Source organism: Montipora foliosa, chromosome 5 (genome assembly GCF_036669935.1).
Source record: "Montipora foliosa isolate CH-2021 chromosome 5, ASM3666993v2, whole genome shotgun sequence".
NCBI classification, from domain to species: Eukaryota; Metazoa; Cnidaria; class Anthozoa; order Scleractinia; family Acroporidae; genus Montipora; species Montipora foliosa.
Genome location: NC_090873.1, coordinates 9,210,025 through 9,237,524, shown reverse-complemented (window position 1 = coordinate 9,237,524; position 27,500 = coordinate 9,210,025). Strand labels below are relative to the sequence as shown.

At 40.6% G+C, this 27,500-nt stretch overlaps 2 protein-coding genes and 2 long non-coding RNA genes across 4 annotated transcripts in view; 2 read left to right on the top strand and 2 right to left on the bottom strand.

The window, feature by feature from the left end:
* LOC138003570 (ATP-dependent RNA helicase DDX54-like) overlaps positions 1-5,691 on the top strand; it is a 39,337-nt gene extending 33,646 nt beyond the window's left edge. Inside the window, exons 25-29 of the mRNA XM_068849684.1 lie at positions 1,030-1,102; positions 1,638-1,739; positions 2,994-3,092; positions 4,070-4,167; positions 4,798-5,691. Coding sequence (XP_068705785.1) covers positions 1,030-1,102; positions 1,638-1,739; positions 2,994-3,092; positions 4,070-4,167; positions 4,798-4,991 — 566 coding nt within the window. The 3' untranslated portion in view covers positions 4,992-5,691. The remainder of the gene's footprint in view (positions 1-1,029; positions 1,103-1,637; positions 1,740-2,993; positions 3,093-4,069; positions 4,168-4,797) is intronic.
* On the bottom strand, positions 5,654-6,987 carry LOC138003571 (neuropeptide FF receptor 2-like). Its single transcript, XM_068849685.1, has one exon. The coding sequence runs from the start codon at positions 6,851-6,853 to the stop codon at positions 5,807-5,809; it is 1,047 nt and encodes a 348-aa protein (XP_068705786.1). The 5' UTR covers positions 6,854-6,987; the 3' UTR covers positions 5,654-5,806.
* Positions 6,988-7,696: 709 nt separating this feature from the next.
* On the top strand, positions 7,697-9,616 carry LOC138003572 (uncharacterized). The gene is made up of 3 exons (XR_011123614.1): positions 7,697-7,792; positions 9,245-9,312; positions 9,489-9,616. It is a non-coding gene; the product is annotated as an uncharacterized lncRNA (long non-coding RNA).
* Positions 9,617-17,664: 8,048 nt separating this feature from the next.
* On the bottom strand, positions 17,665-22,974 carry LOC138002923 (uncharacterized). Its single transcript, XR_011123382.1, has 4 exons — positions 22,834-22,974; positions 22,143-22,213; positions 18,377-18,582; positions 17,665-17,916 (listed from the first exon to the last, which is right to left on the bottom strand). It is a non-coding gene; the product is annotated as an uncharacterized lncRNA (long non-coding RNA).
* Positions 22,975-27,500: the final 4,526 nt, after the last annotated feature.

The window sequence follows — 27,500 nt, the reverse complement described above, 5'->3', positions numbered from 1 at the left end:
ATTGATGTTATTCGTTACGAACCACCTACCTTATAGTCGAGGCATTTTAAATTTTCCCAACTGTTTCTTTGATTTTTACAGCTAAAAGTTCTTTTCTCTTAAGCATAAAGCTTTGAATCCGCATTGGCGATTGACATGACGCTTTGAGTTTACTTGTGTGATTGCGAAACAGTACATTTTGTGACGTCTTACATGAACCAAGGCAAAAACAAAAAACATAAGAGTTCACAGTACGGACTGGAATCACCTCTAAGGCTCGTTCAGTCAGCTTTCATTATTTTTTACACCAAATGTTGTACTCTTGCTTAATAGGCCGTTTTCGAAATATCAATATTCAGCTTGATAGTGAGGTGGAGAGGACAAAAACAATAGAAACAAGTTGCAATGAATGTGAAAGATATTAGCATATCATCCACTTTCATTTGTCTTGTCCTCTAAACCTCTCTTACAAGATGGATTTTAATATATTGAAAGTGCCCTATTGTATATCATCTCAAAAAACACTTTCCGCTCAACAATTCTCCGCACTTGTCTTACACCAAGTCTTTGGTTCGCTGAACGCTCTCCTCAGTTCAAAATCACTGTTTTAGAGGCACCTAAAAAGTGGAAAAACTAGTTTTAATTTGATGTACGACCGCGCAAAGAAGAGGCGTGGGTTGAAATACTATCGGAATTGACGTCACAGACTGCTTTGCACTGGGCGAGTTCAATGACAAACAACGATGCAAATTGATTTGTGACGTCAACTCGGTATCGAAACCATTCCCCTTCCTTGCTCGGTCATGGATCAAAAGTATGATCACTTTTCCCGTCTTTCAAAGTGAATGAAAAAGTGAAATTTCAATCAAAAGGTTGTAAAAACAACAACAAAATATTTGGGGCGACTTCGGAGAATAAATAAAGTGGAAAAGTGTGTTGAGGTGATAGGCACTTGAGGGGAAAATGTCGAAACCCGGCTTATATAGTCAGAACAGAATTTACCGAAATGTTCTATTACTCATTATCGCTGCGTTCAATTCTTGTACTCAGGTCATTCGTCCTTCAGAGATGAGTACTATATTCCTCACACTGCTTCGGATTATTACGGCGAGAAAGGACTGGGGTGAGTTTGCGATAAGAGGCGCGATTTAATTAGACTCAAAGAGAAGTACCTTATTTCCTGTGGTTGAATAAGTGGAAAGAAGAAAGACTGGTTTACGCCTTTTTTTTTTTAACTTAAAGAACACTAACCCCACAACGGGAGATTTTGCGTAAAATTTGGTGTGGCACCCAAGGTTTTGAGTCGGTTGCTCATATTCCATACCAATGTGTTTAATTTGGTAAAGGCCCTCCCCAGATCCATATGTTGAAAATTTCCGGTTACTATTGCAAAAGAAAAACCTTTTAAATGCTCCGATTCAATTTAACAACCTTAAACTAGCCCATCTTCGTTCTCAGGGTCTTTCATTTAGAGAAAGACCCTGGTTGCTGGTTCATGCTGATCACTTGTCTCCCAGAAAGGGAAAGGTACAAAAAAGAACGAGAGGGACGGTCAGCCAAGTGGGGTGACGACTGGTAACGCACTAGAGTTAAACAGTGAAATTGACTTTAAAGTTCTTGTCAGGATTGAAGCTCAATGCTTGATTGTTGTTTTGTAGGCTTGGTCTGAATTCGTTCGAGAAGGATCTATCCGGCGCTGTCATGGACATTGAAGCTGACGAAGAAGATGGAATACGGAAAGCAAAATCGATAAAAAAATGGTAAAAAGAGATTTTTTCCACATGTTATTTCATGGCTGCTATGTTGGTTGATGAATCCTATAGGGCATTGTTAGACATTACATTTCCAACTCCTACTCAGCTCAAATGCACCATTATTTCACGATGATGCTAATCCGCTACCTTTTTTCAAATTTGGGGAGGGCTTCCTTTGTAAAAAAAAAAATAAAAAGGCGCTCAAGAATTGCGTGTATTTGTGTGCATAAGTTACCTTTGTGGGAAGCTCGTTTTGATCTCTTGATTAAGTGCGATCGCTCGGTTTAGTGTTGCCCGGATAGGAACAGTTGCCTGTTGGTGATGTCGAGTACCTTTCAACAACCCCAGCGAAGTAATCCAATGAATAAAATGAAATGAATGTCTGTTAGAAGTGCGGGTTAAAGACGCGTGAGAGAACTGAGTTATCTTCGCACTTAGCTGAACAATTTAAGCAAGTGTCTCTTAAAGACACCTGAACACTTCAGGTGGCTCCAAAGGGATTCTTACCAATGACCTCTGCGATGCCGGTGCAATCCTGATCTACCAACTGAGCTATGAAGCCACACAGTTGGGAGCAGGTCGATTTGCTGGGGTCATTTGCTCGCGAGAAGGACTCAATGAATAATTTGAAGTGAATGTATAGAGCGGTTTTCAATTGAGTGTCGAAAGTAATTAGCGAACTACGTTGGTTTTGCATTACAGAACTCAGTGATTGGTTTAAAGTTTTCGCGCCACTTTTTCAACCAATAAGAAGGGAAACCAAAACCAATCGTGACTCGCGCGTGCAAGTTTTCCCGCGCTTTGTGTCGGCTACGTGTAATTACTTCAAGTTTTGATTGGTTTACTGGATTGTCTCCGGCCTTTTTGATTGGCCAAAGTAATTACTTTCGTTTTGGTTTTACGACACTCATTTGAAAACCGCTCTATTTATGTGCTATTTATAAACGAATGAGATAATTGAGTGATCCTTGTACTTAGCTGGATAATTTAAGCAATTGTTTCTTAAAAACACCTGCAAAATTTTAAAAGTTTAAGGAGAACTGAAGGTCAAAATTAGCAATTTTTCCAACATTGTTTTTGGAAAGCCTAACATAAGTTAAGTGTGTGGGGTTATTTCTTCTCGCTTTCTTTTTTTTTTTTTTTGCGAGAAAATTACTTTCGAAGTTGGGCTTTTCCCGCCGTTTCTCAGGACGACACTCATCGGGAAGATCGCAGAAGATGTTTAGTTCCCTTCTTAATCGTAATCTTCTTTTACCTTAGGGATCGGAAGAGAAAGAATTTCGTCGGACAAGATGGCAACACAAAGAAAATAAGGACGGAAAGTGGCGTCCGTATTCCTGCAACTTACAAGAAGAACATGTATCCTTTTATCAGATATTTCGGGAATTGGTTGCCGACTTGTTGGGGAATGGACTCTCGGGCGCGAGATTGCGGATTCGGACCCTGGCCGGACTTGGGTTCTTGAGATAAATAAGGAGGAAATGCGAACACTGGCTGGAGTTAAAGTGCCCCAAACCCCAAAATATTTTTTTCGCTAAAATGAATCTTTGCACCTGTTCGAGACCCATGGCGGCCATTTTTTCCTTTTTCTAACAAATCCTGCCATTTTATAGGCTTCGAAAGTTGCGAAAATCCAAGCATCTTTTGTTCACGACCGAGTCAGAAGGGGAGTGGGTCTATTCCTGATTTCAAATGAAAAATGAGAAAATAGCCGCGATGCGTTTCGAACAGGTGTAAAGATTCATTTTAGGGAAAAAAAGATTTTAGGGCTAGGGGCATTTTATAACTGGGGAGAAATTGCATCTGCCGGTGATTAGACTTTCAAGTTATTTCGAATGGGGACTATGAAACGTCGGCCGTGGGCGTAAGCCATTGAATTGATATGTTTTGTGTAATAAATATATCGCTGACCAAACAGCATACAGGCTTGAAATTTCTGGACCCGGTCTGAGATTTGTTGTCATTTTCATGAGAACGGTACGAAGTCAGATCGGTACGAGGGTTTCTCGTCTCGGTCCAGCAACCGAGACGAAGTCAGACTGGTCTGAGTTCATTTTAAGGCCGGTCTCATGTAAACGCAAGAGAAGAAATGTATGGAGACCGATACGAACTCATGCCCGTCTGAGTTCGTCCCGGTCTCGTGTAAGTACCCCCGAAGCCTTCTCATTGGTCGATAAAGTGGCACGTGAACTTTTGATCAATCACTTAGTAGAGACCATGACCAAAGTAATTGCACTGCACCAAAGCAACTGCAAAAGTATTTTGTACACTGGGTCATCTCGAGAAACTTTTTGCACATCTGCTTCAGAGTGTTTTCCTTGACTTTATTGACTCAGCTATCAGGACTGGTTGAAGAGAACGAAGATGGATTCTTGGGTTTCAGGACACCAAGAGGAAGACGAAACCAGACCTGGACACAAAAGTGGAAAGAGAGGTAACACTTTGAATTTTTGGTTATTTGTCATTGTTACGGGTAAAAACGGATTCCGTGCAGAAAAAAAACAGAAAATCTTGGTTAATTAATTGCACTCCACGTGTACAAAATCCTTCGCGTCGTTCATTCTTTCTTTTGTGAGCCTGGGCCTGGGCTAGCTTTACGACAGTACTGAGAACTGATCATGGTAATTAGTATTTTTTGGGTGGGTTATGCCCTCTGGTCACGTATATCAGCTGTGGGTGTTAAATGACAACAGCATCAACTTTGAATGTGGAGTAATCAATGACTATGGAGAAGTTTTAGCGTAGTAAAGGTCCGACTCAAGAAAACGCCTAAAAATAAATACAAGAACAAGAGTATGGAACATAGAAAGGAGGCGGAAGGAATGAACTTCTTCGCTGCAAATAATCAAATCGAATAGCGAGGACGTGGTCTGCTTAGTCACGTGACCCCGGGGGGGGGGGGGGGGGGGGAAGTGGGGTTTGAAATAATTGTAATGGACTCCTCCCAAGCACACCTACCCCATTATGCAACCAATACAAGGAACGAGAGAGAGAGAAGACAAGAATTCTATTTGTATGCAAATATTATCTGTATTTTACTTTGTTATTTTTTCGTTTGCCTTAGACCACGCTCCAAAAAAGATCCAGAGGAAAGGCAAAGGCTTTGGTGGAAAAGGTTCTGTTCGTCGTGGAAGCGAACTGAAGTCAAAGGAGCAAATTTTGAAGGCGCGACATCAAAAAGAAAAGGTGATGAAACGACAGCATAAAAAGGCGCCTAAAGGAAAAGGACACAGGGCGAAAGCCAACAAGGGAAGGTAATTAGCTATTCCCGATGAATAATCCGTTGATTATTTCCGACCAATAATGCTTCTACGTACTGACGTCTTGATACCGAGCAACGTCTCCAACGGTTTGTGAAAATAGATCAGTCGATGGAAAACGGCGAACGAAAACGAACGGCGCGTTACGAAGAGGTTCCGATTATTTCCGACTGATGACGACTTGAAGACGTTGTGTCAAAGTTGTGGCGACAAGTTACCAAGCAATCTCCCGAAAAAACACTTTGAATGGTAATGCACCTCTTGTCGGGGGAATTTGAAAATGAGGTCGTCAGTGGAACGTGCGGCTATGCAGACGATTGTTATTTCAAGAAGAAATAAAGAACACTTCGTCTGTTTCTTTAATTCCCGGGAGGGGGGAACTCACATATGAAAGAGGGCCGGGATGCTCGTCGTCTTGCTTAGGGGTGTAAATTTCGGATTTTGGTCTCACGTAGGGAGTTCTGGGCAAAACGCCATCGTATGTAAACCATATGTAGCCGCGAAGGTCTCGTTTAGTCGTTTAATTAAGGGTCAAAAAAGCCTGGACGAAGCTCAGAGTGGTTTAATTTAACATTTCCGACGAGCATCCCTGCCCCTTGTATATGCGACGTCCCCTCCCCCCCCCTTCCCGGACACTTAAATGTACACAGCCGTTATGAAACATGGAATAAACGAAACTTGCTTGTTTCCTTATCACGAGACTGAAGTATCCAGGTTTTTCTCTCTGTTTTTGTTAAGATATGTAATTAAATGACCCCATGTGTAAACCAAGAATTTTCTGTGTTGGCTCTATCAAAAATAATTTGATCCTTATCAAAGTCGTGTTTCTTCGTATGCAAACCCTAGGTTAGTTTCTCCTAAACATGCCTGAGGTGTAGATCTCTGACGACACAAATTATATTTATTTCTTGTATTACGCAGTTCTTTGACGTCTAATCCCTTTAGGGGTAATCGTCTTGTGATTTGAAACGCCAAAAATGAGCGTCTGTTTTGTATGAAGCGTTTGCTGCACGTAAATAAGGCTTTGAATTCATCTCGAATTCCTTCGTTATATATGCTATAGATAAGTGGGTTGATCGCTCCATTGCAATACATTAGGAAAGCAACTATCTGGCCATAGTTAGGGCCAAGCGCGGAGAAAAACCCCCAAAAAATGGAAAGCTGATAGATCCAAAACGGAATGAAGGAAATATAAAACACAGCAACCAACATCGCCAACATTTTCACGACTTTTACTTTCTTGGCCTTCACTTGAAGTTGAAGTTCCTGAAGTTGAATACCTGGTATTTTTTCACGCCATATCTTCATGCCAATAGCCGAGTAAAGAATTAGAGTTATCGCGAACCCAGTTGCCAACAGCACCGTTTGGAATATAAACCAGTGAATGACCTTTTTACACTCGATGCAAAGATTGCATCTCATGTTTCCATCAGGGGATCTCAGAAAATGGACTAAGCTCGATGAAAAGAGTGGCGATGCGTAAATTCCACTAATCAACCACGTGGATGCTATTATCATATACGCGCGTCTCTTTGACACAAACGTCCTCAGTGGATAAAATATCCCACAAAATTTTTCCACTCCAGTCGCCATAATAGTTAAATTCGACGTCAAGATCAGGATCAGTGATAAAAACACATCAAACTTGCAAAGAAATGAACCAAGACTGCCTTCCACTTTCCAAGCTCCATTCATTATCAGATAAGTGAATACCATGGGAATGTTCTCCACAGCGAACAACAGATCAGCAACAGAGAGGTTTACGATAAAGAGATGATGCAATTGCCTTCTCATTCTTCTTGCATTTCTTGCCACAGCCTTGATTACCAGCGTGTTGCCGATCAATGAAAGGAGAATCATCGCATAGTAAGCAAGAATTTGGACGATCGTTCAGGCGCTAATTGGCTGACCTTCCCCACCTGCAGGCCGTGCTTGCGATCCGTCTGGATATAAACTGGAGTTTACTGGATCTCCATCACTGGAATTCTCTGCAGTCGAGTTAATATTCATGGCATTGTGTTTGGTCCAACAATTTTGTTCTCATCGACTGGGCATGAACCTCCGATTACGTTACGCTTGCGTGACGTGTTGTCTGTCTCAAACTTACAGCAAAGTTGATCCTTCCTCAATGGTGCGCTCAACTTGATTTCTGAATGTGGAAGACGTTTCCTTTTGTCAATTCCTGTACGTGCCTCTTTTCCAGTTTGGTGCGTCTTCGGGAGACCTTTCCTGAAAAGACAGAGATTGCTCAGTGATACAACTTTTATTCCAGGGCAAGATGTACTCGTAGGGCTCTGTATTCATGTACGTGATACCGTCTAAGGGAGTGTTTACCTGATACCGGTGTGACTTTCGTCCCGGAGCGAGTTCACTCCGTTTCCCTCTCGTGGCTCTGCATTCGTTTATATGATACCACCACTAAATGACCGGGGCGAGTTCGCCCCGCTTTCTGTACCGGAGCGAGAATTTCATTCCGGTGCGAAATGATCCCGCGACAGCAACATGTAAACGGGGGCCAACCGATCGTTTCGGTCTGAACTCGACCTCTGGGTGGACTGGAACGGGTAGTGCATGCGTGAATTTCGTTAAGTGTGCCTTCATGCAAACGCGATATGAAATTAAGTAGGCATCGTGTAAACGCGATACGAAATGGAGTAATCATCCCGGTATGTGACATCAAGTTTTTCATGCTTAATGGCACAAGGCAAACCTGAGGATGTTACGTGACCACGGTCGTCGGCTGTGTTTGCAGTTTGCAGTTTGCAGTTCACATTTGAACGGCAGGAAGGACTTCTAGCGGTGAGTGATTTACAGTAAAGTTTTTAAGCCATTAGAAATTGTACAGCCTCGCGATTAAAGGCAAGAAATAGGTTTTTATACTCGTGTGCGATTTTCAAGTGGAGGAATGAAAATGAAAATGAAGCACCCCAACTTGACGGAGAACAACATGGCGGCGCGAAATACCGAAATCTCTTCTCAAATTCCATAATACACCTTGTTTACCCCCCCCCCCCCCCCTCCCCAAAAAGAAAAAAAAAGAAAAAAACCTTGCACAATCATTAATTTAGATTTCTCAAGAGAAATTGCAAACAATGGTTATGTAAGATTTTTGGGGTAGACATGATTTATTATGGGATTTGAGAAAATAGTGAATGCCTTTCTAAAATTCGAAACCTTGGCAACCTGAGATTGCAAACGCAAAACTGCCAAAGGTCTCTCATAATACCTTTTGACTCCTGGGAAGGAACACTCGGCTTTTTTCCGATTATCCCCGAGTCATCAACGAGTAATGAATCTCTTCATTTCATTCACCGGGGTTAACATATGACATTTTTCGAAGAAGGAAGACAGAAAGAAAGAAAGAAAGAACTTTATTTACCGAGCGTGAAATACATTGTTACCGGTTGCGCGGTAGGTTACATAATGGCTCTCAAAACAAGAAAGAAACTAGTTCTCTAAAAGTCCTACCAATCTTAAGTTTTCCTCGATAGGGTTGTGCTGTAGCATTTTCTTGAAATTGTATGGGAAATTATGTCTTTGAATGAGTTAGCTTGTTTTCGCATTCACTATGAGACACTTTGTTCCCCAAATTTTTCATGAACCATTGCTTTCAAATGCTCTTGGAAATATGCAGTGTCTCAAAATACATTTGAAAACAATGGTTTATGCAGAATTGGGGGGGGGGGGGGAGGGGGAGGGAAACAATGTGTATTAAGGGGAATGTGAAAATAAAGAACAGAGGAAATGCACTTGAGTGGAACGTTCAAAACCCTGAATTTGTTTTACATGCTGGGGTCAAAACGTTAATCAACCTCGTTTCCATGGTCTCTTTGTCGTTGAGGAGACAAAGGAGGTAGAAAGTAGGAAAGAGAGACCCTGGGAATGAGATTGAACGTTGTTACGAATAGCAGATCAGCTAAATGTAGACCTGACAGCTTGAAAATATGAGGTAAACTATTCGGGACAATGACCCTGACTTCCTTTATGTAGCATGAAAAGTTTTCTGATGCCTGTAAGGTCATCTATAGGCCACCAGCCTAATTTATCAAAAAGCTCTACGGAGCTGTCATCTTTCATGCCAAAAACAACTTTATTAGGGTTTGATATTGCATATCAACCAGCGTGCACTTTCTCTGAATTATTTCTACGCCTTTGTTCTGTACTTAATCACTGTTATTGAGAGTAGCCACATGCAGTCTTCCATTTTCTAATTTTCGTTTTAATTTGTATGAAACGTTTGTTTTCGCTAAGGCGTCACCATGGGTTTAAAAGGCGAAGTAGGGCGCCAATCATCCATTTACCACGGTTGCTGGCTCAAGGTATTTAGAAGACGACCTTTTTAAGTATCTTTCATAAGTAAGATCACTTCATATGTCTGATTGGGTTAAAAAGCTCTGCGACACACGTTATGAAGTTGCAGTTTATTTTGTGTATCTTGTGTAATTCTCTTAGTTTAGCCAGTCTATAATTAAGGATATTACTATTCGTTTTTAAGGGTAGAAAAAAAAATCATTGTACAGGATTCAGTCCAGTTGGTTCGAAAAGGCAAGGACGTCATTATGTGAAATGCTTTCGTCGCTTACTTGGCTGACTGCCTGAATGTTACTGACACGTGAGGTTTTGCTGGCCTCGTTCCCAAACATGAAGACAGCTTCTATTGATTTATCCACAAGTTGCTCAGACAAACAATTTCAAATTGCTGATGCCAAACGGCAGGTATATTTTGCAGGTTGCAGGTTTGAAATTTACCGTGACTGTTACATGAATAGCTAACCTTAGGGCTGATTAGGCCTAAAGAAACTTTTTTAGGCCTAAGGAGGCCTAAAAAAACGGTTTTAGGCCTAATTAGGCCTAAGGTTAGCTATTCATGTAACAGTCACGGTAAATTTCAACCTGCAACCTGCAAAATATACCTGCCGGACGCCAAACGGGGCTCTCTTCTTCAGTCTTGAACATGGCACTGTGTGTGGACCTTCAACCGGCATTGAGAGAACAAGGCATGTTGTATCTTGCATTTAATCGGCATTATACCAGGTGATGCATTAAATGTTGTTATTCCTGACAATGCTGTGCTACTCACCTTCGCTTGCATTTGGGTTTCAATCACAGACAGCAGTTCTGTTGTGCCGGATCCCAACATGTTATTCACCTGCTTTTCAAGAGAAGATTGATTTACAATTCACCCAGTCGATATTTATTATCTAAGTTAAATTTTTTTCTCACTGCTCTTGAACCGGAACGTAATGAACCAATCATGAGGACTGTGCCAGGGGGCACATGCGCGGTGGTGACCAGCTGGCACTAATTTGCATGGCGATCAAACATGTTTTGCTTTTTAATATGGTTCGCACGAGCCTGGAATACTCCTTGAAAAACTGCTCGGTCCTTGAAAACTCCTTGAGTTTGTTGGTGCAGTGCTTGAATTTTACGAAAAAGTCCGTGAATACTTGAGACTACAGCAAAATAAGTTCATTTTGACATCAAAAGATTGAATTACGTATACAATCTAACATCGCAACTTTATTATTAGGAGAATTCATTGCTCCTTATTCAAACTATCAAAGTAACCGCGCCTTTAATGCGGTTCATTTAGTGTATTGCGACGCCCCCCTCTAAGCAAACAAAACCAGTCGCTCGAAGTGTTTGCTCGACGCAGCTAAATTTACAATGAATGTATGAGATTTTGGAGACAGATTTCCAACTTTTGCCACTGCTTTTAATAGTTTTATTGGTGTCGTTTATTCAGCAGAAAATAAGGCCATTCGGAAGGTATGACGTCCGTAAATTCGAATAATAAATCTTCTCATGTTGCTTCTAATTTCGCGGCAATTAGCCGTTATGATTTTAGAAGGGTTTGTATGAAATTTAAAAAATCCGTTTGTGGTCGTTGTAGCCTGAATCTGTTCTTTATATTTCATGAAAATAATTTCGGTATAATAATAAAATCGGTGTCTTTTAAAAGACTTGCACTGTGGAAACCCGTGGTTCAAAGTCGGCCAAAATCCCATACATTTACTGTAAATTTAGCCGTGTTTGCCCTCCAGCCAAGATGGTGCCAAAAACCGTGGAAGGGTCTATTGTTTGCTATAACAAGGTTTCAGTATGTTGAGGCTCGTTTTCACATATTTCAATTTAGTCGAGCAAGGAATATCGTTCTTCATTGTACCTAGGACTTCGTTATAATTAAAGTGGTTTGTGTTTTCGAGGTTCCACTTTGTGTATTGTTTTCTTGCGTGACTGTGCAAAATATGTGATACTGTGACACAAGAATGTGAGTGCCTGAGGAAATGGACTCCTTGAATTTTGTGATAAAGTCCTGGAAAAGTCCTTGAGTGTATGAACCATGTTTAACCATTATCACCGTCGAGCTGATGATACGTTTTGGCTAACCAGCGAGGAGCTTTCACGTGCCGGTGTTTTCGGAAACTCAAAATATTCCGCGAACTTCCTGAAGACGAACACGATTGAAGCAGACGAGAAAAGCTTCACGAACTCTTTGACAGAATTAAATGAAAAAAAAAAAAATGGGCAGACGTTCGACCTCGTTCCATTGTCTTTCATCTTCCCACCCATCTCCCCACCCCAAAGGGAGCTCCCTTTGTGGAGTGGGGAGATTAAAGACCCCAGGAACGAGGTTTGCCGACGTTTTCAAAAGCTTTTTGAACAACTCGCGAATGGATGACATCGTTCCTTTACGTCCTCTACGAGATCAATAGTCTTAGACACCAACTTTAGTTGACAGAAATCAAAGGTTGAGTTTTGTCGTCAACAGCGGAAAACTGCAAAATATTTACAGGGCATTTCACGACTTCTCGTTTGCGTCCTCTTCAAAGAGAGTCTAAGTGCGAAGTTTTTGTTATGAAAATTAGTTTTCATTCGTATGTTAAGTAGAACTTATTACTGTCACAAAAGCTTCGCACTTGCACTCGCAAGAGGAGGCTGACATGAACTCGGACATGGTCTAATTGTTCGCAAATTCCCGTCCACTGCAAACTTAACGTCAAGTTAATTCCAAGTATATTCCGCGTTCCACGTATATAGCTTTTACTAAGGTTTGTGTTGCGCTTGAATAACTTAAAAATAAAGTTTAAATTCGATTTATTTTTTAATGTCAAGTGCCAACAGAGTGCTTTCACTCACGTGATCAGTAACCTTGTTTTTCCACGGAAACAAAAGAAAACGTTTGCGTGGTAATAGAGTTCAATTCCTGGAGGATTAGTTGGATACACAACATGGCCGCCGATCCATTGTTTAGGAACACCAAAATGGCCGCCGTGATGTCACGTGAAAATGGTGGTGTTGGCCGTTCATCTTGGCAATCAGCTATTGCCAAAGCTGTCGCATGGAAGACATCTTGCCACTTGGCAAATACTGGCGAATGTTGTAGTGGACATTTAAGAGGCTAATTGCTCTCCAGTTTTTATGGTCTAAACGGCCACCCTTCTTGAAAATGAGAGAGACGTGGGCACCTTGGGAACAAAAGGGGAGAGGCCTAGACGAGAAAGAATAATTCAGCACAGCCACAAGATCAGCGCCGATGATGACCCAGAAAGAACGATAAAACTCCTTCGAGAGGCCTTCTGAACCCGGAGAATTAACAGCTTCCATACCGTCTAAAGCCTGAAAAACCTTGCTCGGAAGCCATCAGGGTGCCGCATGGCTGAAATCAAATCAGAGGTACCACGCTTCTTCTTGAGAAGTAAAAAATTATGACCTGGAAGACATCTCGCTCTCCTTCGCCCAGCGCACCATACCTGAAACGGATTCGGGTCCCATCAACCTCGATTGCATCCAGCTCAGCTAGCGATCTTCTTCAGCACCCGTTGGTAAAGTCCAGAAAAAAAACTCATGCGGATGCATATTAAGACTCCAATCACAAATGAACGCTCCACTGCAGGCGAGCGTGTTGCTGAGAGAAGTGGTTACGCGGTACAAGAAGAAAAAATAAATTATAGAATGAAAACAACTTTTGGACGTGAAGAGGCAGAACACAGAGGGAAAGACAACTTGAGAATAAAGTTCATAGCCTCCAGGTAGTAGTCCTTCCCTGCTGAAACTCAAACGTCGCCTTTGGAGTGATTCGACAGCCTCTAGCTAGGAGGCGTCTCGAGAATTTTTTGATTTTTCTCGAATCTTTAGATTTAGTGATCGATAATAAGAATGATGGTTGTCATGTGGTTACAAGTGAAGGATACCCCGGCCTTTTAAGATGAACGCTATTTTATTATTTGGAAGAAGAAATCACTGTTATCAGTAAGGTGCTGGAGTTGCTTTGTCATAGAAATCAACGGTCGTTCATTCTTTGCTCAGCGCTCCGCTTTCGCATCCAAGGCTTCTCACCACGTGCGAATAACGGATGGATGCTTCGTACTTGTCTCTGAAAGTTCAGATCAAAAAGAAATGTTACAACTTGTGTTTTCCTGATTAACTTAGTCAACATGACATAATTGTTTACAAGTCTCGAACTCTCGCCACTACGATCAGGTTTGCGTCCCAGTACAATACTGTGGATGCAGGAGTTGAAGCGTTTTGGGAAGTATTTTCTATTTTTATTTTAAAACTGTACGACCTTATTCTTTTGTTTGAGACGCAATGTAACATTGGCTTGTGCCCAGGGACCGAGTCTTTGAGCCTTATTTTCTGTTCCAGGCCCTAGTGTCTTTTAACTGTATACACCGCTGACCAAAACATTGCAGGAACTCTTTACAAGAGAAATAGACCTCTTTCATAATGGCGGCCAAATAAAATCTTCTTTTGTTTTAATGCTAATAAGCCTTTCTAGCCTCGCTACGACGAGCTAATCTCAAAGGAATATTTGTTTCAAAATGAGGGCAGTAGGTCTAATAGACCTTTTTCGCTTGTACATTTTGTTTTCCCAACACAGATCATGTGATAATACTAAGGAGGTTTGGTCCTTTGTTTTGTTCATTAAAAAGAGTGCATGCAGACATATTCAGGCTTGCATGCACTCTTTTTAATGAACTAAACAAAAGACCAAACCTCCTGAGTATTATCACATGATCTGTATTAGGAAAACAAAATGTACAAGCGAAAAGGTCTATTTACGTAAATACAAAAGAATGTAAAAGTGGTCGCCAGCGATGAAAGTGGTCTGTAATGATTCGGAATGAAATCAGCCCTCCCACTCGCCCGTCCTCACAAAGAAAACCTAGTGCAATAAAACACGACTCAAAGAATTTCGGTCCCAAAATGAATAGCAAGTGGACGTATTTTAAACAACAGTAACACAACCAAAGTGCATCACTCACTCATCCTCATCGGGCCCATGAGGACTCTTGAGGCCAGCCAGAAGATCACAACTAGCGTCTCACTCAGTGACAGTTCTTATTACCAGGGGTACCCAACGTCAATTTTCGGAAAATATCTGTTCGGAAGACGATTTGAGATCTAGAATTTTCGGAACATTTGTTCGAAAATTTCTTGCTTGCCTGCCTCTCCTAGGATTTTCGAACATCTAAAATATGGTATAATTGCCCATTTTTAACGGATTTTTACCCAAAAACGGTCACCTAGAATTTTCGGGAGCATTTATTCTGGCTGAAATTTTTGGAAAGGTAAGTATTGGTCACTATAATTTTCGGATTTCTAGACTTTCAGCTAGGGAATCCGAACAGATAAAACATTTTTAGGGGAGGAAAATTTGCCTATATCTACCGTTTAAATACAAAAATACGTTTAACAGTGCTATGTTTAAGTGGTTTTGAACTATATTCTCGTTGGGTGCCCCTGTATTACGGGAAAGCGGATAAACAGAAGAGCAGCGTATGGTATGGAGTTGCCTTGCGAGCTTAAATTTCAAGAAGACAAAATTTTAGTGCGACTGGCTTAAAGAAAAGTTTAGAAAGGAAAACTCTGATGTACTGTAATGAAAAAAAGCTAATTGTAATCTAAATGACTATGTTTTGTCAAGAACAGTGTGCGATTAAACCATTAAAACCGAACCCATTTCGTTAGGAATTTTCTTGATATTGTTTACTGTCTGCTTACGGGAGGATATTTTAGACCCTGTGGACCTCGAATAGATGTCCGTGTCCATTTACGAGAGGTGCCCACCTACCGGAGGTTATATATGTAGTGTTTTTGAGAAGAAATCGCCGGGACCGCGGGTGTGTGTCCGCATTCGGGAGGTGTCCGCTTACAGGAGGTGTTCGTTAGTGGAGGTTCGACTGTATGAATAGTGGTAGTCCCTATCCAATGTATGACCATTGAGAATATATGGTGTAATAACATTCTTCTTTGTAGAAAAGCATGTTGTGTGACATTTTTCGAGGATAAATGACATTTGCCAGTCCTTTTCCCACTTAGATAAAGCATTTAAGTCATCCTGAAGGATTTGACCATCCATAGGACTAGCTATAGTACGATACAGGAGGCAATCGTCAGCAAATAATCTGATTGTCGAAGAAATACTCAAAGGTAAGTCCTTACTGTACAAAAGGAAAAGCAGCGGACCCAGTACAGTACCCTGAGGGACACCAGAGATCACATCACACTGGTTTGATGCATTTCCCTCCAAGGCTACTTTCTGAGTTCTCTGGGTGATAAACATCCCAATCCAGGTTAAAATGCTATCATTTATACCACAATGACTTGGCTTATAGAGTAGTATTTTCTGTGGTACACGATCAAATGCCTTAGAAAAATCTAGCACAAAGGCACCTACTTGATTGCCATTGTTTACTGCATATCATTTGATCACCAAATGTTCTTCAATGGAACGACAGACTGAAATGAAAACCTTATGCAATCTAAACAGATGGCCGTGATGAAAATTATCTTGTGTTAAAGTTTGATTCATCGAGTCCTTTCAAGGGAACACAGGAGCCCTACAAATTGGCCTGCTCTTCATAGCTTCATTTGCATGGGTGCAGCCATGGCGCAGTGGTGAGAGCACTCGCCTCCAACCAATGTGGCCCGGGTTCGATTCCCAGCCGGACTCGGCGTTATATGTGGGTTGAGTTTGTTAGCTCTCTACTCTGCACCGTGAGGTTTTCTCCGGGTACTCCGGTTTCCCCTCCCCTCAAAAACCAACATTTCGCGAATATTTTATCTTCTGAAATGAAACAAATAGCTTGTGTTTGTCATGTTAATCACGTGGTCATGGAGCTGTCCCATAGAAGTTTGGAAATACAGTATTCAGCACTGAATAAAAGCATTCATTTTCATAGACCTTTTGTAGTACAAACATGGCTGGTCGGTTATGCTCTTCAAAGGGTAAAAAAGAACAGAACAGTCTTGTGTCGGAAGCAACTCCGAGAGCAACACAATACAACACTAAATGGGGTAGAAAAGTCTTGGAGGAATGGCAGCAGCGACAGAACTTGTTGGAGTGGCCGGTCTCAAAAGCGAAGATGTTCAAAATCTGACCATTTCACTAGAGCACATGTCACCAAATACCCTATATGTTTGGTTGAGCAAGTTCGTTTGTGAAGTGGCCAAGCAAAATGGAGAGCGTTATCTGCCCAAACCGCTTTATTTGTTAATTTGCGGGATTAACAGTCATTTGTGTGAGACGGGAGGAGAGGATGCATTAAATGTTCTCAACAAAGCTGACAAGAGGCAAGTAAACTGTTACGCCATAGTTGTGATTGATTAATAAACTTTGTACAAATTTACAAGACTTTATTAATTTAAAGCTAAGCATAATAATTAGGCGAGTGAGAGATCTTTATAAAAGTTAATCCTATTGATAATTCAACTAATTAAAAATTCATCAACCCCAGTCTTTCCCTGCTACCTATTCCATCCCTCCCCGTGAAGTCAGACAGTTGAACTTTATCGGGATTTACAAACCTACACATGTGACCTGTATAGTGCGTTTCTTTTTTTTTCTTTTTTTATTGTTATTAAACAAAGAATGACATTAAGAGTAAACGTTACAAAAACAATTACCTCCACACCTACACACACAAATAAAAACATACCCACACACACGGAATATGTTTACATAATAGGAGAAAAGAGGAGCTATTGGTTTTGAGGAGCGACCAATAATACTCAACAAAATGGGAATTACCTGTACAGTTGGAGAACAAGGTGCTGGCTGTTTTTTCCTTTTTTTTTATAAAGTTATAGCGGTTCCCATTTCGTTCGTGTTGTTGTCTCGTCCTTCTCTACTTTAAAAATATATTGTAGATGTCGTAAGTATTCTTCGAAGTTGGCTTTCGTTCTTGGAATTTACACAGCCAGGTGAAATGTTTGCTTGTCAAAAAACAAAAGTTAATTTGCAAGTTGTATTTAGAGGTATCTTGAATAGTGCGTTTCTGTTGGCTGTCACCCCTATGAATTATTAATGAATTTACAATTTCAGTTTACAGTGTCCCCCCAAATAGTGCTCCGGCGCTAGAACAACTAGTCACTTAAATAAAGTTCCTTTCCTTTCCTTTCCTTTGGTAGAGCATTGCACGGCATCGTTCAAATCCCGTTTTAGCCACCTGAATTTCTCGGGTGTTTATAAGAGGCAATAGACCGTTTTCGAATTCTCACGGCTGGACTGGATCTAGCATGAAATGGAGGCTAATGCGGGCAAATCTTTTAAATGCAAATTAAATTTGCCCGGGTTAGCCTCCATTTCATGCTAGATCCAGTCCAACCGTTAGAATACGAAACTGGCCTATTGCTTAAATTGTCAAGATAAATGCGAGGAACACTTCTATCTTCCAATTTTATTTAGTTTTTCAAGTTGTACGCTTTGTGCTTGCTGCAACTTCAGGTCTACAAAGTGGTTACAAATGAAGGATACTAAGCTATTTCATTGCAAAGAACAAATCACTGTTATCAGTAAGGTGCTGTGGGTGCTTTATCGTGGAAACCAACGATCATTCATTCTTCTTTTCCCTGCGCTGTAGCATCCAGGGCTTCTCGTCACGTGCAAAGATCCCATGGATGCTTCGTGCTTCTCTCTGAAAGTTCAGGTAAGATGAATGTTAAAACTTGTGTTTTCGTTTTCCTGATCAACCTTGGCTTAAAAGTTTCGAACTCTCGCCACTTCGGCCAGGTTTGTGTCTCTGAACAATACTGTCGAAGTGGAAGTTCAAGGTTTGGAAAAAAATTTTCAGTCTGTTTTTGTGCAAAAAAAAAAAGAAAAGAGAGACAGTTTTTTTTTTTGTTTGAGACACAATGAGGCATTTCCTCGGCCCTCGAAATTTTTTTCACCGTATAGACCACTGACCAAAACATCGCAGGAACTTCTAAAAGATTATCCTTCAAAATTTGAAACGTAAAATGAATGATGCGGAATGAAATCATCGGCACAAGAAGATTCGTAAAAATTTCGATTCTTATCGACCCCTCACAAATAGCAAGTCAGCGTATCCATTGTCAACAAAAGTAACTCAGCCAAGGTACATATCACATTCCAACCTTTTCCTTGAACTGCATTCTTTTCGCAATAAGTCCAGTATTTGGTGGAGCTCCTCCTCCTCGTCCCTGGCAGTCAGTCTCCTCAATCAAACCGGCCATTACAAAGACAGCAACAAGAATGATGAGAGCTATTTTCTTCATTTTGATTGAGTGAAAACCGACGAATCTTGTCTTGTTTTGTGTGTCTGAAAGGTCTTCTTGTTTTCCTGAAAGGACAGAAATGTATTGTTTATTCTTCGTACCGCTTAATAATTAATTGCGTGTTTTAAAACAACGGCCTCGTGCTCACTGCTCATAGAGACCTTGGAGGCGCATGCGATTTTTAAAACCCAAAGACTGTACGTAGATGATAAGGTGAATCAGCAGTAACAAACCCCGATGCAAAGTGGTCACTATTTACCGCGATCTATAGTAAGAAAGATATGATAGGCATGGCATCTAGGCTGTAATTTACAGCGCGATTGCTGAACGGATACGTAAAAAATGAAGACTGCAAAACCTGCCCATGTTTGTGCGTTGTCGAGAAAACACATTTTGTACTGAGAACCCTAATACTGTGAAAACAATATTCATGCTGTATCTGTCTTTGATATTTTAACTCATCATTAAACGGAACCAGAGGATTGTAAATCAATTACATCTGGTTTTTGTACAATTCTAATTTGTCATGTTTCAAAACAACTCGGAAAGAAATAAAAGCCAAACTAAAACTCAGCCGTTATACCAAGATTTGTGTACCTAAGTGGCAAAAGTCATTTCACGATTTTATAACCATTGAAAGCAGGGCCGGACTGAAATGAATTTCAAGCATGGTAACAAAGCCTTTTTTTTAAAGTAATAGCTAGACCCTCCGTGAGGGTACACTGGGTTGCCTGTGGTACGTGCACCGTTCCAGACAATTTTTTTCAAGTTGGGGGGTCATTAAGAAGACCATTTAAGGGGTCACCCAGACCCCAGACCAGCAGAGGCCCTTTGGCTCACAGGTCCTCACACATTCGTACGACGAAAGAGATCCTTTTCTGGGGTTAAAAACCTGGGTACCGGCCTTTTAATTAATCATTTGTAGAAAGAAGAAATTCCTGTCGTCTTTAGAAAAAATAGACACGCATTGCTTACGTTGGTAGTGAAGTAACACAGCGATTTATTCCATATAAAATGTCAACTGAGCTGTGTGTTGTCTTCCAGGAGATTCAAGTTGTCCTTGCGTAATATGTACATGTAGCTCTAACAGTGCACGATATTGTTTTGTTATTGTCTATCATTGTAGTGCCATGGTAGAAGTCTTGGGTAAATAGCCTGACAAGACATGTGGTTACTGGCAAAGTACTGAACCCAAAAAGATTGAAGAAAATAAATAAGAAGTGAGAAACATATGCTTCTGGCCTGACATGCTGATAATTTTCAAGCTCCCTCACAACTTCTTTTTACCACAAGTTTAAGCGTGCCCTCTGAGGCATCTGACAGCTTTGTACTAAAGTGAAGCATTTGTGTCAAATGATGGCAAGATACCGGGTTTTCGTAAGTTTCTTTTTCTGTCAAGTGTTATAAAGTTTGACAATACTGAGCGAATTCAAAACAAAGGTCACAATCGCCCACCATTGTTTCTGCAAAGTCAAAAATTAACTCTCCAAGACGAGGTTATTTATCACCACGTAATTCCATCATTTTGGAAATAGCAGCTACTTTATTATTCATCGACAATTTTTTGCTGATTTTGGGGCTCAGTTTGTTGAACTCAAGCTCGCTTCCACAGACCTGTTTATTTTCGTGACTTACGCGTTACCACAAAAATTCTTCCCGTATCACATTTCAACACATGTATGCAAATTTGTTAAGCTCGAAAATTACACAACATGATAAGTTTACACATGCTGGAAATTTCACAGAAATCTTTTCCAGCGAAACAGTTATTGAAACAAACAACATATTTGCGGTTAAGAGGCAAGAAACCCTTGCTATTTCAGTTGCGTGCGTGCAAACGAAACACAATCACAAAACATATGCAATTAAATAAATTTCTGACAGTTCACATCAAACCCTTGACGGTAAATAATAAAAGAAAAAAGAAACAACAAGCTTTCATTCAAAGGATTTTTCACTGTCACATTTCCAATTTGTTTTTACCTTTGCTGAGTTGAGTCTTAAAATGAATGTAACTTGCCGGACAACTTAGATGCGACTTCAGTAAACACAGTGATGTATTCAAGGCGTTCGATTCCTTCAGTGTTTGTTAAATCCATAAAATAATTGCCATTTGACTTCAGTGTTGTATATAGTACCAAGCTAAAGCTTACTTGATATGCAACGGCGAAAAATTAAATTGTTGTCGAAGACCATTACTCGTCGCTTTAAAGATTCCAGGTATTTATTTTTCATCGCCTAAGTTGTTTATCCAATTGACGTTCCATTCTGGAGCTCCATAAGGGCTTATTTTGTTTAAAGATGCTCTAAAACCCCATTTGCGTTACAATGACTTTCAACGCCATTCCAGGTTAATAATTAAATGTCCTCCCGTGTGCACCAGAGAAATCTACGCATTACCCCAGCCCCCTTAAACCTAACAAATACGCACAGAAGACTTTATGCACAAAGACACCACTAAGCAGGGGAGTGACAGGCAAGACTTTTACCGACACGGAAAAAAAGAAAACGACGAAACGCTACACAGATTCCGACTGGGTTTAGCAACCTCATAAAAACTTATTCTACCTTATCATTCAACCTTGTCGGTATGTCTTTTTAAATTAACGCTCATATATATTTAAATAAGCAAAATACAGCACTTGCTAGTTAAATCATGCAAAATAGCATATTTCTATCTATTTTGCCATAAAGGGATTATTAACATCCAATTTTCGGATGTTGGACCTTTTGTAATGATTTATGAGCGATAAACTGCAGCATACCCGTTCACCTATTTGCATATCAACCCGATGGGCAAATAAGATAAGTAGAATAATTAGAAGTCTGTGATTTTTGTGTAATCCATCGCTCTGTAGACTGGTTATAGAAGCTGAATATATTTGGACAAAAAAAATCCATAAACTCTAATTAATCTCAGTCTGCTTGCCCCCTAAATCAAGATGGCAGGGAAAATTGAGATCATTTCAATGGATGGATTAAATCTGGATACCCATACCAAAAACCATGGTGTTAAATTGCCAACCACGCGAACCTGTATTGTACAATCTGAAAAATGTGATTCGCTTCTGTCAGCGAAACTCGAATTTCGGTTTAACTGATAGAGACTGCATGAAAGTATTCTACCACTTCATTCAACCGTGTAGGTATGTGTATATATTTAACTATGCAAAATACCTTGCTCGCTTGCTTGCTACGGTTGCTAGCCATGACAATAGCAATGTTTCTTTCCACTTTGCCATAAATGGATTACTAACGGAAGTTCGGCTTTTTGTAATGATCTAACGTTCCATTGGGTAAACAAGATGAGTGGAATGACTAAACGTTGTGTGAAATTTGTGGAATCCATAACTTTATAGCGCTGTGTTAAAGAAGCTTACACTTGGCAATAATATCATAAATATTTTCTAATTTAATCTCTGTTTGCCCCTATCGCGCAGGTCAATGGATCGATTAGATAAGGATAACCATGCCAAGAAATGGTGGTGTTAAAATGTGAATCCCACAAAGCTGTATTGTACAATCTTAGAAATGTGATTCGCTTCTTTCAGCTAAACTCGAATTCCGGTTTAACTGATAAACTGCTCAGTTGTTCAATTACATCTCGACAATACTTGGAACTTACCTGCGTGTTTCGATGCGTGTTCGCTTTCTTTTCACTAAGCGGGACGTGAAAATGTCACTTCTTGTGAAGCACTAAAACGAAACAGCCAATAAGGTCACCAGAAAAAACACATCACGTACATGTGCTGATCAGGCTTATCTTGTTTTTCTCTATGCTAATGTGCTCCTCTCACAATTTGAACCTTTGAACCGGGACTCTAGAGGGACACGATTCTTGTGGAATGCTTTTTAAGCCGTTAAATAAACTCGCATACAGGTCGTGCTTTTCGGGTCTAAAAAACTACTCCTGTTCCTGTTCTTATGTTTCAGTTACTTATGACATTGAGCTAAAAACTCCCTTTTCGATACGGTGAGTGTTCTGGAAAAAGATCAATATTAATCCTCTATGGATAAATGGATATTCATAATGAACCAAAAACCACATGCCTGCACCCACTGAATGCCATTAGTTTAAACTTCCATGGTTATCAGGCTCATATAGATACAATGCAATTTTAGGTTTCCTTAAACTATAAAAACAACGTTATAAAGTAATATCGGATTCAGTCCCATCTGGAGGCTGCAGCCGCGGAGGGGAAAATCGATATGTAAACATGCCATAGCAACCATTTGGTATTTTTTTATTCGAATATGCATGGCTGAAGTTTAAACTAGAACGCGTTAATTTATTCGAAGCTTTGCGCCCAGCTTACCTGCGTGTTAGCTTTAAAGCCCTGGCCAAACGAAAGCGAGAGTTGAACCTCTTGACAGTAGATGAGAGTGATCGAGAGTTGGCCGAACGAGAGCGAGAGTTCTCGAGAGTTTCACACACAAAAAAAGAGAGAGCCTGAGAGCCACCCTGGAAAACCCTTTCTGACGTAAATATGGCGACTAGCCAGCCGGTATATTCAGCTAGCCAGACAGGTAAGATGAACCTTGTGCGCAAACAAGCTTCTGCATGTTTCTTTCCACTTCCCTACTGTGATCGTCTTTGGAGCAAACATCCCAAAGGCAAGGCCTTGCCTCGTATAAGTCAATTAGTGCAAAAATTTCCTCGTGACTCCACTTTTTTTGAAAAGTCTTGGCGTTGCCCTTGGTCCCCGAATCCGACGCCATATCATTTTTTCCTTTTTTTTTACCTGAACCCACTGAAAAAAAATCAGTAACTGCTGACCATAAATCTCTCGCTCAAACTCTCGTGCGCGCACAAAGGAGACAAAACTCTCGCCAACTCTCATGAAAAATTTGAGCAGGTTCAAATTCAATGAGAGTAGCCGAGAGTGGATGAGAGTATCTGGCCAAACCAGAGCGAGAGTTTCAACTCTCGCTCTCGTTTGGCCAGGGCTTAATTTTAGTTAGAAATTTTAACTGAGCTGGGCGTGAAAATGTCACTTCTTTTAAAACTCTGAAAGCTTAGGGAATAAATACGCCTTCTGAAATGAAACAGCCAATCAGGTAACCGAAAAAAAACATCACGTGCACGAGCTTTAAAAACTAATTAGAATTCTCTATATAAAGTATACTTATCAGGCTTATCTTGGTTTTCTCCTATGCTAATGCGTCTTTTAACGATTTTAACCTTTCATCGGACTCCAGAAGAAAGAAGGAATGTTTCATTCAATAAACTCGCTCTTTCTTTGTCTCGTGATTTTGGTCAAGCTCTGAAATAAAGACTTTCTTTAGCGTTGAATATTGTGGTAAAAATCAAATCGAAGGTGGTTCAGCGTTGTTTGTACTATCATTGTTCAGGGTTCCCCAGAGCCCTTCTCCTCCTTATTCAACTCGGACTCTGGCCACAGTGGCCAGAGTCCGTTTTCTTGGTGCTGACCAGAAGAAAAGGGGACTCTGGGGACGAGATTGGAGTTAATCCGCGCTTAATGGTCTCTTGATCCTTTCAAGTGCATGCTCGATCAGTTCAAATCGGAGCTGTTTTTTTTTTTTATGTGACAAGCAATTGGCATTTTTCTCGCCTTTTTGTTATCATCTGCATCTACAAGTAGCTCTTAGTATTCTAGCTCAAAGACCTCCGACATCGTGTTGTAGAAACTAGTTAAGAAGAGATGTTCCCGGTTACACCAGGAATTGACCAGAGACAAGCACCTTTTAAAAGTAAATTTATCACTGTCATGTTTCGATGTGTTTGACCATACAGTGGTTCACCCACTGGATATTTCCGGGAACAGGTCAAATCGTTGTTTTCGGTGCTTCCCTGTAAATCTTGAACTTTGCAAGTCTGCAATCCAGGGTATAATCATTTGTATCAGTTTTAACTTCCTTGTTAATATAAAGAACGTTTTCACTTATTCATTCGAATTGTGAAGAGTGGGATGTTGGCTTGAAGACGGCATAAAGCATGAAGAGGAAGTGGCGCTGATTATTGTATGGAGGCACGAGCAACTGCTGACTAGTCGCTCTTAATTATGGTCTGCCTTCGTGGTCATTAAAGGCAGGTTATGCCATTTGGGTAAGTAAAAGTGCTTCGTAAACCACAACACATAGAAAAGAACTTAAGCGGCCTCAGGCTTAACAAATAATTGTCTTTAGAGCTTATAGTTTCATCAAAGTTCGACGGTGAATCGTACAAGTTACAATAGGTTACAATAGGTGCAAGCAATATGTGGACACACAGATGTCAATGACGTAAGATGACAAACAAAAGAAGATAATGAGACATAATGTTTCTGCCATCTAATATGCCTGCCCTGACCACGAACGTTTCGCTAGGATTAAGTAGTTTGCATGGCCATTTTCATTCTTTGGGAGATCAGTTTAATAGGCGGCCTTACTCACCTGTTAGTTTGGAACCCACACATTGCTTGTAAGTCGTTTATTACTTTATTTTCTTGTTTCTTTTTTGCTTATTGGGGGCTATTTGTACGAACCCGATGATTTGATGGCTGTACAAGTAATATGCAAACTCACGATTGCGTTACAAGACAAGGCAAGGTTTGTCACAGCGATATTTTCATTCTTTTATGATTTGGTTTTCAAGAGCTTTTGATTTTTCCCTAAGTAAATCTTAACGATGTTCAATGAGAGCTCTCACCTGGCTTGTCTCTTGATGGCTTGTCATAGTTCAGAAGGTACTAGAGTGTAGCCCAATTGCAAGTTTATGGGTTCGATTCCTTTCATTCCTTGATGTTTTGGACCTTTTTTGGCTTTTTCAGTCTTCCTTTGCAGTCGTTATGGACGAACGAACGAATGAATGAGCTGAGTTCACCAGTTGCCCTATGAGTCATGCTAACGTATAATTCAAAATTTATTTCTATGATATAATCTCATCGCCTAGAGATGTTTGTAATGGAACAGGTAGAATGAAGGCCTCATTCTGTCCAACTTTTGTCCAAAAATAATATTCATACTGTCAACACGAAAGCTCCATGAGCTTATAACCTATTCTCGTCACCACAGGCTCGGATCTTATATCTGCGCATGATCCGAGGCTCTGGGAAACTCTATGGAGGAGAACATGCGCCGTAGGGTTCTTATAGCCAAAACCTTATGGTGCCTGCTCACTCCTCGTGCTAACATGAATGCACCAATCAGAGACGCTTTTCATTGTTCTGAGTTCTCCAGAGTCAGTTATGCCCAAAAGAGAACAGCTCTGTGGTCGAGATTGGAGCCAATCTCGTCCCCAGAGTCCGCTTTTCTTTTGGTCAACACTAAGAACACGGACTCTGGCCACATCTAAGGCAGGAAGTCCGCAAATCATGGACTTCCGACTCATTTACGCACGCTCAGAAATTCAAAACAACAGCGGTTGTCAAAGGTTACAAAATGGACCTTCACTATGACTGCGCATAACTTAGAAGTGACTAGAGTCCGTGTTCTTGGTGCTGACCGAAAGAGAAGTGGTTTCTGGGGACGAAATTGGAGTTAAGGTGATTCCTTAGTAATAGAAGCTGTCGTAAGATTTTCTTTAAACTTTTCTCGGTTGTTCTCTACATCATGGTGACTCGAAATGTGCAATTAAAAAAATAGGTCACCAAGCTCGTTTGCGAGATGTAACTTGCTCAAGTTACTCATTTAATCATTGCGACTTCATCTATCAAGGACAAGTTTGTTCCATCGGTTCAGGCTACGTTTTGCAGGAACAGGAAGCACAGCTTTGACGTAATTCTTGAAATAACAAAACAGGTGAATTGTATTTGTCAAAAGGAATGATTTAATGTGTGTTTTATGGCACAGGCACACGTCTTGAAAAGGCACTGCCTACCAATATTCTGCGGGTGCGTGATCTCGAGGAGACAATTTTGTGTCTACGAGTGATGGCTATGCATAATTTTTTTCCTGTAACATTTTTTTCTGACGTAAAATTTTTAAAGTTTTTTTACAGCACAAAGAGGATGAGTAAAAGAATAAAATTATGCCAAAAAAGATGGGTCACTAACCTCGTTTAGGAGAAAACAGAAAGCAAACCAAGCTCGACCCCTCGACAACACGTCTCCCCGATAGCGCGGTTTCACTTTCACTGTCGGACTGAAATGTTATTTAGCATCATTAATTAAGGCTATCACTCGACTTTTTGTTTTGCGAGAGTCTAAAAAGTTTCTTGTTTTGCTCTTTACTGCTGTGCTCTGAAAACGGCCATTCTCCTTTCTAGCGAGCATTCCTGCACGAAAGGAAAGAAGACCTCGTTTAAGGTCCCCTCTATGCAACCATGCCCAGGTCTTCTCATTTCGTTCACTATCTGTTTGTCTGAGGAACTGACCATATAAGACCTTCTCTTACCACTCTGTTTTTCTCTCAGCTTTCCTTCGTTGTTTGAAGTCCTTTTGGGTTTCTAAGTCGTGGGTTACCAGTTCCCCTTCCTAGTTGCTTGAATCAGTTTCTCGTCATTGTGCAGGATGTAGTTTTGTAGCGAGTTCTTGGCCTGTCCAATGCAGTCCTCCACTGATATTAGGCCTCTCCCTCCTTCTGCTCTTGGTACATATAAAACCTGGCTATCAATCCCTTTAATTAAGTGCTCTGTCCATTGTTAGGGTCTCCCTTGTTCTTGTGTCTAAATCTCTTAATTCCTTTTTGGTCCAGTTAATTATACCACCAGCATACCTTACCAGGGATACAGCCGAGGTTTCTGCCATTCATTTTGGATTTTCCCAGCTTTCGGACACGCCTTAGATATTCTTTGCTAACTTTCTCTTCCATCTGACTATGGAACATTTCACCTGCTTCAATATCTCCAAGGTATTTATAACCTTCACCCTCTTTCAGTGCTTTGATTTCATTGTCGTCAGAGAGTTGTTTACTATCTGATTCCACTAGCTTGCCTCTCTTTAGGACTAGGACTGCACATTTTTCTATTCCGAACTGCATACCGAAGTCGTGACTGAAGATTCGCACCGTCTGTGATAGGGAATCTCCTTGAAAGATTATTATG

Coding starts and splice junctions, on each gene's coding strand:
- LOC138003571 (XM_068849685.1), bottom strand. CDS start 6,853: ATGATTCTCCTTTCATTGATCGGCAACACGCTGGTAATCAAGGCTGTG.